At 30.7% G+C, this 15,809-nt stretch overlaps 1 protein-coding gene across 6 annotated transcripts in view; it reads left to right on the top strand.

Moving 5' to 3' along the window:
* The window catches only part of LOC130891082 (synaptotagmin-7), a 73,114-nt gene that overhangs the window by 26,162 nt on the left and 31,143 nt on the right, over positions 1-15,809 (top strand). For 3 of the 6 annotated variants that reach the window (XM_057795610.1, XM_057795616.1, XM_057795614.1), the window contains exons 5-8: positions 7,466-7,815; positions 12,687-12,744; positions 12,867-13,000; positions 13,985-14,112. In XM_057795610.1, coding sequence (XP_057651593.1) covers positions 7,466-7,815; positions 12,687-12,744; positions 12,867-13,000; positions 13,985-14,112 — 670 coding nt within the window. The remainder of the gene's footprint in view (positions 1-7,465; positions 7,816-12,686; positions 12,745-12,866; positions 13,001-13,984; positions 14,113-15,809) is intronic. The other 3 variants (XM_057795613.1, XM_057795612.1, XM_057795611.1) reach the window with 3 other exon arrangements.

The following is a 15,809-nucleotide window of genomic DNA, read 5'->3' as shown; positions in this document are numbered from 1 at the left end:
AAATCCTGAAAAATTTGGAGCTCTTAATATTTATATTAAGAGATGCCGCGTCGAAAATTTCAATTTAACATTTGATTAACGTGGGAAATTTTTTTTTCAACTTTGGAATTCATTAACTCTTTAACAAGTCAACAAGTCATCGCACTAGTTGAGTTAGAACATATTTTTGTAGACTACTGAGCGCTCTATAAAAAAAGATTTTTATAATTTTTTGATATATTTACTTTTTGCAAAAGTAAATATTTAATGCTAAAGATTGGATTGATTTAAAATGTTTACATTTTTCCAATGTTCCGACGCAACCATCATATTTATGATAAAATTCAATAGGACGTTTTTTGTAGAATAAATAATATCCAAAAACTTATTTCTCAAAAAATTTTTGATATTTTTTTACCGAGCGTTAGTTATTTGCAAAAAACCATTTTAATGCTTAAAATTAATTATCATATAGAATAAATAAATTTTCAACCTAAAAATTGAATGTTTTATATCGTTACACTAAAAAATTTCTATTACAATTAGACACTCTTTTTCTGTATTTACTTATAACTAGTAATAAGTATTGTAATTGCTCTGCATTTTTAGTTAAACACTTATTGTAATGTTCAATTATTGCACACACTCTTTAAATCTTCCATCACTAGCCCAAGAGCTCACATCTTTCCCAATGAATTCATGGGACAGATCAAAATCTTTGAAAATAGATAGAGAATCTATTGACACAAATTCACTCATATCTTTGTCTAATATTGCATTTAAATTGTCTTTTTTCACCTCAAATTTCCTTGCCTTAACATTCTTTCCTTTCCGACAGTTAATATTTAATATCATTTTTTTTCACTTCAACTTCTACTTCATCATCAAACAAGGAAATTATAGCTAGCGTTTTAGTTAAATATCATAAATGATTAATCATTATTTCAGCAGCACCTTTTGATATTTTAGAATTAACGGCTTCGTATCGAATTAAACAGAAGGTGAAGAAAATCACGTTTTTATATGATTTGTAGTAATGAATGAGCATACTTTTCGAAAACTATTTTTTCATAAGTACTGAGTTTGAACTCGTCTCTAAAAATAAATATTTTCAGACAATAAATTGCCTTCGCCATCCAACGAGCTTTCCATCGGAACGCCCTGTATAGATAGATTCCTACCTAAGCATACAAAAGCTCTCTGACATGTTCTCATCTTATTTATTCTCACTTAAATGCAAAAAGTTCAAGTACGTTTGTCGGAAAAGTTTCGAGATGCCGCACGCTTACTATTTACTTTATTTACTTTGAGGTATTTTCCTGAAATTTGGTATATTTCATGTAAACATGGTATCATTTGTGAAAATACGATGTGGGTAGGTAAATTCTGAATAGCATTACCAAATTTAATTAGAAATAATTATTGACATATTTGTGAAGATCGATGAAACTCAATTATAAAGAGAGAGAGAAATGCTTTATTGTCAAAAGATTGTTACAATTTGTAGACAGAAGATTTTAAAAATTAAAAAACAAACAAAAAAATGACTAAACAAAGATACAAATAAAATAAAATTTCAATATACAGAAGAAAACTAAAATTAATAACCAAATTGTAGCTAATAGTAATAGGTAATAATTAGTATATAAGTCCATAGCAAAATTAAACCAGTATGTAGCATGTCCGGAATTAAATATTATTAGAAGTCTTTTACAGAAAGCATCTTCCAGTAACTGTGCCACCAAATTATTGCGAACTGTGGGAAAAGATGATATTGATTTGATTTCAATTGGCAAGTGATTGTGCATTTTTTGCATTGTAAAATATTGAGCTCATAATTAATTCCGAATGTGGAGTAGGTAGGTAAAGATCGTGATCCGCATTACTAAGTGGATAGCCGAGCAACGATCTTTCTGAAATTGGTGAAGCGGGCTTACGAATTAGGCAAACGGATTCAAAGATGAATAAGGAAGGAAGAGTCAGAATTTTAAATCTTTTAAAGAAGTCCCGGCAGTGAGCCCTGATGTTTAGTCCAATTAAATAACTAACAGCCCTCTTTTGTAATTTGAAGATTCGCTCAAATATCGGAGATGTCACTCGATAAAGGCATAATAAACTGTTAAGGAGGTGAATAAGTTCAGTTCTTTGGAAACCGATCTCAGCACAAAACAGGAGGAACTTAATTTTTTGGATAAGGCGGCCATATTTAACGAGATTCTCCCAAGTTATGAAGACATGGATCAAATGCGTTAGAGTAAGGAATGCCTCACATTTATCCGGTTGCTCACAAACATTTCATTGACAAATGTCGAGATCAGTTAAACAGAACAGTTAAGTCTTTTTCTTATATTCTTGAAATAGACCTTTCATGGAAACTTGAGAATAAATTAAAACAAAAATATTAAAAACTTTCACGCCACCTATCGTAGAGTCGCACTTGCTTCTAATCCTACAATATTTGGGATTTAGATATGAATAACTTCAATTTGTAAGGTATTTTGTAAGGTATTCACCTGCATTTTTTTAATTTGAAGCATATGTCAAATTTACTAACCTTAATTTGATCTATCAGATAATACTTTGTTGAATTTAGTACAAAAAGTATTATTTTAACAACTCTTGTGACTACAAAACAAGTTAAAAAGCAAGTAAAGGTATAAAATGATTAAAAATTTTAAAACGATTATGGCCCATAGTATTCAATAACTGGGCTTTGAATAGAAACAAACGAGTAATTGAGTAATTTGTTAATAACTTCCACGTTTGTACTAGTTACTTCGTCAGATATCCTACTTACTATATTCGACGATCCCAGTTTCAGTAAATGACAGTTCCAAACGTCTAGAATCATCCATGCCCTTATTATGGTCACTAATTTATGAGACAGATTTATGCTTAATTTTGACAAATTACATCAGAAACATGGGAGACATTAACTATATATTGGCAGTTTTATTTTTGTGTTAAACTGATGTTTTAACAAACGTAGATTGTATTTTTTATTGTCAGGAAGTACTAAAGCTCTTTTTTATTGATTAATTTCATCAAACCCACTAAGAACATAAAAAATATTGGAATCAATGAACAGATTTCTTCATTATCTTGTAAAAGAGATATGGGCCTAGGGTTCCAGCTAAAATTATTGGTTACAATTACCTTATGTTATCAACAGTCAAAATTACATTATTTATACTCACTATATGGTGCGCCAGTTTACAGCCTAATAATTTTTTGATAATAAAGCATTTCTCTCTCTCTCTCTCTCTCAAATTATTTTAATGAGCACGTAAATATGTAACGCGTAATAAGTAGATTAATAATTTGAAGCATTCAATGATGAGCCAATAAATTATTTCAATAAGATAAATAATAACTCTCAGTATATTTCTTATGTCTGACATTTGTTCATCGGCATTCTTTGATATCCATGTCTCGAATACATATATTACGGTTGGTATCATTATCGATTTATAGTTTTTTTTTAATACGTACTTTTATTTTCTATCACTACCACTAAATACAAAATTGGAAATTCTCTGGAGCTCTAGGTATGTTTTAGACATAGAGAATATTGATCCCGTACCTCATCCCGATTTATCTTCTTCCTTTTTTCTCTTTGCTTTTTCAATTGGTTTTTATATGGCGCTAGAAATATATTATCTGCAAGAGTTACACTTGGCATAATTAACGATTGTTTATTGTTACTTGATCTGAAATCCTTCTGACTTATATCCGTTTGAAAGTACATTCTTTTCGAATCTATTCATCCTTATTTATCTTATTCAATACTAGTGATAAAAAACAGACTGGAAATATTATTATTTAGTTCTGAAAAAGTAAATAAATGAATGAATGTCATTCCAAGTAATTTTATTATGTCACAATGCTTTTTTGATTGGTTTGTATTTTTAAATATGAAATATTGTTTGCCTATCTTCTATAGCTTTGCATCGCGCATCATTTAATCTTTTTATTCAAATATTAATTTAATATTGGTCATTTGCATTAAATATGATGTTCATAACGATAAATATTCGCTGAAATCAAATGAGTATTTGAAATAGATTTGCGATATATTTCGCATAAAACAATATACAATCACAACAATAAAGCTCGTTTGAATCCAAAAATTTGTGAAATTATGTTACTGTTGCTCTGAATCAATTCTTTTTTGAAATACAAAAAATCAGCTTAAACTCCAGCATGTTAATGCAATTTTTCACGAACAAAGTACCATGAAAAAATTTTTGCAAATAATGTAATAATATTCAAACTAGATAAAAAAATTGACGATGTTGTAGAAATTGTTCCATGTGAGTGAATTTTTTTCATAGTTCTGTGATTCGTATAGTATCAATTCTTTTCAAATTCATCTTAATTCTATGTAAATATCATTACTTAATGAAATATATAGATATTATCTTTATTTGGTTAATTTATGGATGTTGTTATATGTTTACCTGCCAATTTTCACATGTCTATCAACATTCCAAGATTCCAATCAGTTAACCTAGAAAAAAATGCTTTGAATTGTTCAATAAACATTTCTAAACAGTTTATCCAGTAAAAAAAATTGACTAAACCATTCAATAAACGTAAAATTTTTACGTGTCTATCAACATTCCAAAACCCCAATAAGTTTACCTAGCAATAAAATATTCTAAATTGTTCAATAAAGGTCAATTTTTTTGCAAATGTGTCTGTCAATATTCAATAAACGCCAAAATTGTACTACATATGTGTTTATCAAAATTCCAGTAAGCCAATCAGTTTACTTAGAAATAAAATGTTCCGAGCTGTTAAACGAATATCAAATTTTCATTGCTCATGTTCTATTTATCAATGTTTCAACATTTCAATGAGTAGAACTAATAATAAACTGATCTGAACAGTTCAACGAATGTCAAATTATTATGTGTTTATCAACATTCCAGCACTACAATCATTTAAATTAACAATAAATTGTTCGAAATAAACACAAATTTCACTGCATTGGGAGATCTATCAATATCCCATTACCTCTATCGAATGCGTGCATCGAGCGCACGTGAGTCGAGCGCTCGGTGGTTCGAGCGCACATTTGCAGGTATAAAGATAGTATCTTCAATCCCTGTATTTAGCTCGAAATGTTTATTACCGTAAAAAAAAAAGAAGAAAAATTATAAAACAGTAAACAACAGAGTTAATACTTTCTCATTAATGCGATTATAATCATAGTCAAATAAAATATGACGGGGATTTTATACCTAACCTAACCTAGCCTAACCAAAAATGCACTCATCTTAGAAAAAAAATTTTTAATCAATTTTTGTGCAATATTTTATATTGAACATATGCTCATTTTGGAAAATTTTAAATGTTGCTGATGGTTTTTCGTTTTGTCTTAATGATAATAATTATTCAAAAGTTCGTATATTTGCCTACCTCTAGGACTCACTTCGGCAGATCTTGTGCGCTCGGTGAACGATTTTTCGGATTCGGCACAGGTAGTGTACGCTAGATGCACGAAATGTTTTTTAAATGTGCCTGTGCGCTCGATGCACGTGTGGTCCTCGACCCCACCCCCATATCAGTTTAAATGTTATAAACTCTTAAATAAACATCAAAGTTTTACTGAACTTGTTTCTATAAATCAAGCATGGAATGTGTGTGTCTAAGATATGTTATATACAACGTAACCACTATTGAAATTTTATTGGAAGCTTATGTTGTTTTATCACTTTAAATTTTCTCGTTATACCTTCCCAATAGCAATATTACATAAGTAAATACTTTTAAATGAAAATTGATTTCATGACTTCTTGAAGTATTCCATACAATAGTTTTACGGCGGGGTGCGAGGAGCGCACGTGCATCGAGCGCATAGGCACATTTACGAAACATTTCGTGCATCTAGTGCACACATTTTTTTTTAAGAATGATTGCATTTTTGGTAGTAGGTTCAAAATAATTAAAAAAATGCGGATTTTGAATTTTCAACAAAAAGCCTTTTTGTTTAAGAATGATTAGGTTAGGTTAGGTTAAGAGACTATAACTATGATCGCATTTTTCGTCTTTTTATTTAGGATAATAATAATTTCAAGCTAAATACAGACATTGAAGATATACCGTCTTCATACCTACAAATGTGCGCTCGATGTTTAACATAATTTCATCTTTTATGTTACCGAGAAGCACACTTAGATCCATTATTGTTAATGAAAATGTTATTTTTACCTACTGAACCCGTACGTCAATGTGACTTATTACTTATAATTCATACTGTGAATATTATTACTCAATCAATCAAAGTATTATAAAATAATTGAAATATTCGCTTACTACTTCTAAGTTATATGTAGCATAAAGAGGAAGTTTCATAAATGATGTCGGTTTTTATATGTGGAAATTCCTACGCCTCAATTTAAAGATGTCGTAGTTTGTTACGGGAAGTTCTATGAGGACAATTACTTTACTTTTTTACAATCATTCTCTCTTTGTTTATTGACGACGTAGTACGTTTTCATAATAAATAGTATGGAGTGCGACAAATATGTCGTGTATGGTTGAGACATTATTGGAAACAAAAGCTTAAAGCAGCCGTGGCAGCAAGGAAAATATGTGGAATAGAAAGGAAAAGACACAGGTAATTAGCGAACGAAACAGCGTTTCGTTAATCGTTTTGATAGTGGAGATTTGAGGCTTAAAGATCGTTCGCTTTCAGGTCTTTCACCTGTGTCGGATGTTGAGGTTACAAGGGAAGCAGTACAAAACCAACCGAGTACCAGCACTTGCCTTGGATCTTCTAATTATACCATATATCTTCATTTAAGGTCATTAGGTAAGATCTATAGAAGTTGTCCAGTAGTGTCACAGAAATTAACTGAGATTCAAGCGAAATCTCGAGTAAACATCAGCTTGCCATGTAGAAAGATGATCGTTTTGTTAGACGTATTGTTACTTGGATTTATCTAAACAACTTGAACATGGAAAATCAGTGATTAGACAAAGGTCGAAAGTTTTGTTGTGTGTCTGATGGAATTATAAAAGTTCAGTGTACATCGAAATCGTTCTAGATCTATCAATGCCGAGGTATATATGGGGTTTTATCAGAGAAATATCCAGGTTTAATTGTCCGGAAGCGGTCGAACAATTTGGTGGATTTAAATTCCTCCTACTTCTAGCATTTAGTCCGAACCTTGCACCAATAGATTTCTATTTATTCATGTACCATGGCGAATTTTTTGCATGGAAAAAAATAGACATTATTTATGAGACAACCTCTATAGGCAATGCTTACATCTTAATTATTTATTGATACATTTTGAAAAAATCATGCACCAAAAAAAGAAAGAAAAATCAATCGATCTTAGATTAAACCATGTGTGGAAGTTGCTATCATTTATTTTTGCATGGATAGTTACTAACCTTTTTTATGCTTCATGACTAACCGAAGGAATCTAATCAAAATTTAAAAGCCTAAATTATGAGATAACATATTTTCTAGACACGTTTATCAGACGCAGCCGAAGAGATCACCTTTTCTCGTCAGCCTTTTCTATTTCACCAAAAAAGGGAAATTGAAAATAAAAAAAGTGCTTGTTTCTAGTACCACCACCAAAGAGCACTGGTTGTGTATGATTTGCGCCGAGACTAGGGAAATGTGGAAAAAGTCTGGTGCTTGGTTTTACAAAAGTATACCTAAATACATTCTTCCGGTAGATAATTCTAGATTGACGAGAAATAAAAGTGTTAGAGCTTCCAGAAGACATAAAGATGATGATAGTAGCTCTGATGATGAAAGGAAAATTTGGGGAAGAAGGAAGAGAATGAATTCCAGTACAGAAAGTGCTTTTGGTAAGTAAATAGTATATTTAAATGAAATAATGACGCAAAGCCATACGTTGGCAATTAGTAGAATTAAATAAAAATTTTTTACCGAAAGAAATTAGATATTAGTTAAATCTTTTTGCAGTTTTTGAAACCTAAAATTTCATGAATTTTTCATATCATTTTAAGTCGTCGAACTGCTTTATGGATTTTAAATGGAAATATTAAAGGGAAACGTTAAATACTTTTCAATATCAGTCGTAAAGATGCTATAAATTAACTAATTTTAAAATGAAAAATGAATGGAACTAAGAAGACACATTCTTCTTAGGTATGTTAGTCAGACTAGGAGATCTTTTGTCTCGACTGAGTTGTCAGGAAATCAATTACGTCAAAGCCGTTTGCTTATTAGATTAGACTATTTATATCGATTCGTTTTGGAATCCAAACAGTTGTGTGTAATGAATGATGACTTCAAAATCAACTATATTAAATAAACAATCACCCTATTGTTCAATATACCTATACATAATTCCTATCAACCTCTCATATCCCAAATAATAAAAGTTACTATCATCTGGTTACCTTCCCTTATTGGCATCGTAGGTAACGAACTAACAGTCCAACAGGCAAAAAGTGCTCATACCATCACTGACAATATAGCTATCCATAACTACTTTAAATCTCATTTCAAAACAAAAACCAAAATGAAGTGGTATCAAAACTACTAATTCTTCCTCACACTTTATATATCACTCTTAATCTAGTAACTTTGCAGACTCACCCATGGATATCTAGTGTCTTCTACTGCCAGATCCATTTGTACCAGCTGTAGTTCCAATTTAACTATGCTCTTCAAAGATTACAGTTTCAGCTCAAGCCTAATTACAAAAACATCCTGAATGACTCGGAGCAAATCTCTTTTGTACTTCAATTCCTTAGGGATGTGAAACTTTACTATAATCTACAGAACAATTGTATGAAAATGATTCTATTCTCCTTACCACCAAATATAAATCGATGCTTCTTGGAAGGTTTACTACGGATTCATGTTGGCTTCTATTGATCCTTTCCTTGTTGACTCTTTTGAATCCTACAAGAAACTTATTTCAATAGCATTAGTTTTAGTCTTCATTACATTATATTTTATCACGTGATGATCAAAAATAATGTCTATAGCTTTTAGGTTATGATTTGACTTTATGTTTACAATGAATTATTATTTTTGTACATATAATACACCTCAATGATTATCAATGTTCAATGGTTACATCCAAGTATGTTGGAAGTTTATCTATAATTTGTGGTACATATTCTTGTATTACAACATTTTTTTATCAGAAAATTGATATTTATAACGTTAAGGTTTTCGGCTGAAGATTTTTCTCGGGAATAACTATTTTCCCCCAGTATAACTGGTACTCAGATGGAGGGAACAGTTTGTAATTAAATTGGATGCTTGCAGCTGTTTGAAGAAACGAAATAAAAATAAAGGAAAGGTGGGAACAATTTCGAAATAATTGAATTTGCCAACACAATTAAATCTATCCCCGATGTCACGAGATGGAACATTACGAATACAAAGGAGTTTTAAATTGAAAACAACTCAGACTTATATATGTTAGAGATAAGAACAGAGACTTATTTGAGGATAAAACCGGGATGATTGCAGCCTCTAAGTTGTAGAGTTGTTGTTGTGATGGTGTAACTTTTGATGGCTTAGTTCTGTTTCTTATGTACTTCAACCTGGTAGCTTTAGAAGTACGGAAAAAATGAAATGAGAAATACTGGATATATCTATAAAATGAGCTCCATTTGATTATAAAAAATTACCGATACAGCAAAAATATTTGTTGTAAAAAATCTACAACTGTTAAACTAATTCTTTACATAGCTTGCGAAATTTTGTGAACACTTGTCATAGCGTGGCAAAAGTTTTTGTATGCCTTCTTCTTAAAAGGTTGCTGCCCGTACCATGTGATGCATATTGCTTAAGCTCGTCATCATCATTTAACTGTTGACCACGAAGAAAATATTTTAGGTGTAACGAGAGATAAAAATCACTGGGCGCGAAGTTCGGGCTATGTACGATCAAACACATCTCAGCCAAACAGTTATTTTGTCTCGTTCAAGGTTTACTAGGACTTAATCTTCGTTCGCGACAAAGTGTACCTCCATTCCATTGATTGCTGTTTGGTTATTGGTACCAAAGCTAAGAGAAAGAAAATCATCATCTTCTTAATTGTAGCATATTAAAAACTGATTGCCCATACTTTGTTTTTTGAGTTTACCTGTAACAATTTTGGGTACGCAATTTGAGCGTAGTTTTCAAAAACTCACTAATAATTCCATTAATTATTAATGATCGTGAGATTTGCTGAAATTCCATAGCAAGAGCACTAACTATGAACTTACCGTTTTGCTTGAGATCTTTTTAAGTGCGTGAACCAATTAATCATTAACCAAAGACGGGCGCCCACTTCGTTCATCTTCGTGCACTTCTTCGTCGAATTGTCTCGAACAAATTCTAATTATTGTATCACTCATAGCATTCTTTTCGTGAACCTCGTTGATTTGTCGATAAATTTTACATGATTTAACTTTCTTTGCATTTAGAAAACGACACACAGATCTGATTTCACAAGCGGTGACATTTTCAATTGATACAAAGAACGCGTCGTTTGCTTGAGTCAGAGAAAATGCCGCAATGCCTGGAATTGCGATCGAAGCATTGCCGATGATAGTAATTGAAACGAAATTCATATTATTATTATTATGTTATATTCATTCTGTTCCTCAACTAAATAGAAAATGCGAATTGCTACAGAAATGAATTAACAAAATTGTTGAAGAATATGAAAAGGATTACATATATAAACAAAGTTAAAAAGATTTTACAAAAAATTACCAGCGAGTATGAAATGATTTTACCACAAATTTACTAAACTTATGTCTCTGGTAGGCGTTCTAGATTAAGGGGAGACTGAACTTTTATTAAACTTTTCGAATAGAGTGGGAGATCGACAAGAAATTATTTTCCTTTAGAACTTGAAAGTAGCTGATATACTGAGAAAACTTCGCACCATAATAATTAACTGATGAAATAGAAAAAATATATTGACGAAAAACGTTACAAGTGGATCGAACTATTACAAATTGAAAACTCGTTTGAACTTAGGTAGAATTTTCATTAAATTTTTATAAACGTATAATGCAGTATTATGAATATTTGATTAAAAAATTAGCTCTTCCTTGGCCGATTGGATAATATTGATCGAAATTTTTATATGTACTAGTTGAGTCAGTATGATATTAGTTGTGTGTTCTTGTTCTCACATTTATTAATGAAGATATTACAACTGTCGATAATCACGTAAACGTAGTTGAAATTTAGAGTTCAAATACTACAGGTAGCTAGTTCGTGCATGTGATTTTAAAGTTTTTATACTGAAAGAAAGCATTGGGATTTGAAATTCTCAAGTTAAGGTGAAGAAACAGATGTAATTCTTGACTTTAATAGTGCGAGAATGATATTTTTTATTTTTAAGTATAAGATTATTAGTGATGGAACTGTATGTTAATACACTGAATTGAATACGTTGATAATTTCTAAAAATATTATCAGTTTATTATAGTTATTATCCTGTTTTAGTTACATTACATAGATAATATATTGGATTTTCTTCATGATTTTTCAAGTAACTATAAGTATATTTTTTAATCACTTGGTGTTGTCTGTTATTGGAAGAGGGGATCCAATTTTCATATAAAGGATTAATTTTGATTCACTTTCCGCTCACTGAGATAGCCATAGTGAAATTATTTTTTCATTCACAACCTACTTAAAATCTGAACTAATCTCTCGAAATCGACATGGCGTTTTCAACTCTAGTAGCATTATTCACTTTTTATTTCGATAAAATCTTAACTTATTATCATATTTATGAAAATGTATGTAAGTGAACAAAATATCAATTTTATCATTTATTAGTAATTCACCATGTTACAATTGCACTTACACTAATACAAAACTAAATTAAATTCTGTATGATTGAAATATTGTATCCTGAAAGCTTTTCAGCCTAAAATTATAATCAGTAAATATTTGGTACTTGTTTTAATTAATCTACCACTTTTTTCATGAAAAACAGTTCATACTTCAACATATTTCGAGTTCTGTAACAGCATGTAATGTTTTTCGTCAAATATTTCACCTGTTTCGTAAATTAGTTATCGCGGCACTATATTAACTTCTTTTGTATAACCACTTTCAAAATTGAAAGAAATCCATTTGTACTACGGCAATAAATAACATCTCACGCTTCAACACCTTGGAGTATATAACGTTATTAATAAGAAATTTTTTGGTTGTAATCTTATTCCAGAAACAGATGAAGTTATTCAGTATTTCCATAAAACCAAATACTTTTTTGTAAATGGGATTGCCGAGGATTCGGAGACGAACTAAAAGTAAAAGATGAAGAAGCAAGAGAAACATGATTTTCGTGTAACAGCTCTGCTTCTGAATCAGATTCAACTGTAATTACTTCGTTATCTGAAATGATAATAATTTGAACTTGTTGATAATCATCCGCGTCAACAAATATGTTTATCCTGTTAGGTGATTGAATTAACATTAATTCATTTCTATATAATGCGTTACTCTAAATATACAGCAGCGAGTTGGTTTTACGTAAGCTAATTAGCTTATAAGAAGTGTGTGATTGTTTTTAATGGCGAGAAAATGTAAGATATTAATCAGGCTGTTATTTTTTATTGGCAAATATTTTATCTATTCTGCTAATTAATTATTGAGGTGCAGTAATCGCTTTTGTCATATGGTCATTTTAAGTAAAAAAAAAACATTTCGAGTGAATTTATTTTATTTTCTTTTCTAGATGCATTAGATCAAGATCAACCAGTTTATAATAATAACATAACGAGTTTCATATACAGGTGAGTTCGAAATAAGTTATTTTCCAGCGTTTCATCATTTCACCTCAAAATCATGACAATTATCAACAACCAAATAATTTGTTAAATTATGTATAAAACGCTAATAATTGAAACATTTTTAGCAGACAGACAAGTTCCAGTGAATCCCAGGTCTCTAGAGAAATGGATTCTTTGAAAACGCAAGTTAGTTCAATAACTTTAAATGAGACAAAAAGTTATGAAGACTCTGGGACCGAGGGAAGAGGAATAGATGCTGGTGAGCATGCATTTATTCACATTTTTCGCACCTGTTTATTATTTTCTAATTAAGTTTGTAATGATGGTCGTTGCCTCTATTTGTTACTTTATTACTAACAATGGTGAATTTTGATGAAAATATTTTGAAAACATTCTACTTCAGTGATACCATGCTCTTGACTCAATTAACAAGAAGTTGAGAGTGCTTTTAATGTCCTTGTATGCTTAAAATTCCTCATTAGAATGTTATCAGGATACGGTGATATCGAAGCGGAGGTAAGAAACCAAGCGGCAAAAGTAGCACGAACCTCAACTTACCTGAACGATACAATCTTCCGAAACAAATATATCGGAATCGAGACCTCTCGAATCTACAAGGCCTATATTAATATACACAGCGGAAACCAGATACATCGAACACAAAGAGATCGCTGGAAAAACCCTTTTTGACAGGGAGAGAAGCGAGGATTGCAGAAGAACATGTAAGATTGACAACGTAAACGAATGGATATTAGGAAGGAAGAGAGAGTGGAACGAACAGATAGATCGAATGAATAACGACAGAATGGTCAAAATAGCTAGAGACAAGTCGCCTTTAAGGCGCCGAAGCGTCGGAAGACCCCGCAACTGACAATTAGCGGATAAAATTTGTCTGTCCCTGTCCACATTACTGAACAGATTTAGCACTATACGACTTCTGTATCTTCCGGAATATAAAAAATGTACCTAAGGGAAACAATTCGACACCACTATTGACATTAAGAAGGCGCAATACAAGAAGTGAGAGCCATAATGATGCAATCTATGATTTTTACGTTGGGATAAGTGCATAGCTAGCCGAGAGTAGTATTTTGAAAATGATCAATTCAAATGTTATCTTTCCTATTTACTTTTACTTACATTATAAACTGCATTTTTTATACCACAACTCATAAAATAATGAATATTTTGGTAATTCTTTCATTCTATTATTAGTACATATGTATATTTTTTTTTATTATAGATATTTCTGAATGTTCTCGAAGAGAATCTGTGGGTATAAGATCCTCATCAGATTGGAATTGGACCGATACAAGAACCGAAGATAGAGTATCTCCAAGTACATCTAGTGTGAACAGCAGTATATTGAAGGTATTATACCCATCAATAAATTAATTAATTGACATAATAACTTCCATGAATACAAAATAATGAAAATAATTATATGTTGAGTAAGTAGAGTCTTTTATCCACGTAAGACTGTTTGACGGAATTAATTTTCTTAAGTGAATAAAATGTTTCTGAAACACGCATGCAACACAATTACATTCATAATTACACAGAATCAGAATAATAGTCTAGTCAACAAGTGCTTTTTAGGCCAAACTATTTTGCCGGCTTCTAAAAATATTCGATTCGTAATCGCATGTAGAAAGTTTTTGTAAAAATAAAGAACAAATAAGCCTTAGCATTTGCCATTGTATCTCAATTTGTTTATAAGATATAGTTAGAACATAAATAAATAAGTGGGATTGATAAAATAAAGAAGAAATAAATTGTGAAAATGCGCTAAAAGATATAAATTAATTATAATTTTTTGTGAAAAAGATAAACGTAGTTGTTTTTTTTTATTGAATAAAAAATATATTCAAACATTTTTATGGTTTATAACAAATTGTTTATTTAAAAACAATCAAAATTTCAAATAAACTGATGTTTGTTAGTTATCCAAGAAAAAAATAAATTATGATTAAAAAAAATTGTTCCTTAATATCAAATGTAAGTGGTCGAAAAATATTGTTAATTAAAAAATCTTTTATTAACCAACAAAAAAATTTTTTTAAGGAGTTTTTCTTAAAAAATCATAATTTGCATCGGTGATTATTAATGAAAAAATAATTTCATGGTTTCACGAATGGATAAAAATTGTAAATTTGTAGTTTAACAATTACTTCACCTACAATATTGATATACAAGCTACTTGAAATTGTTAATTAACCATTGCATAACTTATTGAAAAATCGTGATAAACTTTTTTTGCCGGTGGATTATTATTTGTTGCTCCTAAATTATTTCAAACTAAAATTTTAATATTTATTGTGCTCAAATAATATTTTATGTTTTATATCGAAGGGGGCGTGGTTTGCCCTGATCCGAGTACTCGCTTTCGGACATATTTTCAGCCCTCGATAAAAATTATAAATATTGGTCCAAGGATCCCGGGAGCTAGGACTTTTTTTTATAAAATTTTTTTCACTTTTTGAATCTTTTTTCAGCTTCAGAATAACTCAAATAGTTTTTGAAATAGAAGCAAATTTTTGTGAGCGCATCTACAATTTTTTCAAAAACCGGGGAAAAAGTTTCGACCTAAAAAGTACTTGTTGACTAGACTATAAAAGAAATTTTCAATAAAATTATAATATGACATGCTGTTCCGACAGATGTCATCTCTTTAATTGACATGGTACGCGGAGAAGATACTCTGTAGTAGAGATTTATATTCAGCAATATCTTCTAATAAGGTTGATATAACAATGTTTCCCTTATAGTAGTCGTTGCTTATTAGAGGCATGTATCCATTGAGTCTAGAGATTACTTGAAAGTGCGTATTGAATTGGATTACAAGTATACGCTTGTTATTAATAAGAACGACTGGAAATTCGATAAAAAAAGATAACGAAATGTCTATTAATATAAATGTTGCTACTGTTTAAACCAGTACTACATCAAGACTCGATAACAATGTCTGACGCGCTTTTCGATAACCTGAAGATGATAATTTGATTATCGAAACGCGCGTCAGACAGTGTAATTGTGAGTGTTGGTGTAGTGGTGGTGTAAACAGTGTA

This window comes from Diorhabda carinulata, chromosome 3 (assembly GCF_026250575.1).
Source record: "Diorhabda carinulata isolate Delta chromosome 3, icDioCari1.1, whole genome shotgun sequence".
NCBI lineage: Eukaryota > Metazoa > Arthropoda > Insecta > Coleoptera > Chrysomelidae > Diorhabda > Diorhabda carinulata.
Note: the sequence above shows the minus strand (reverse complement) of the source record. Positions and strands in the feature narration are given on the sequence as shown.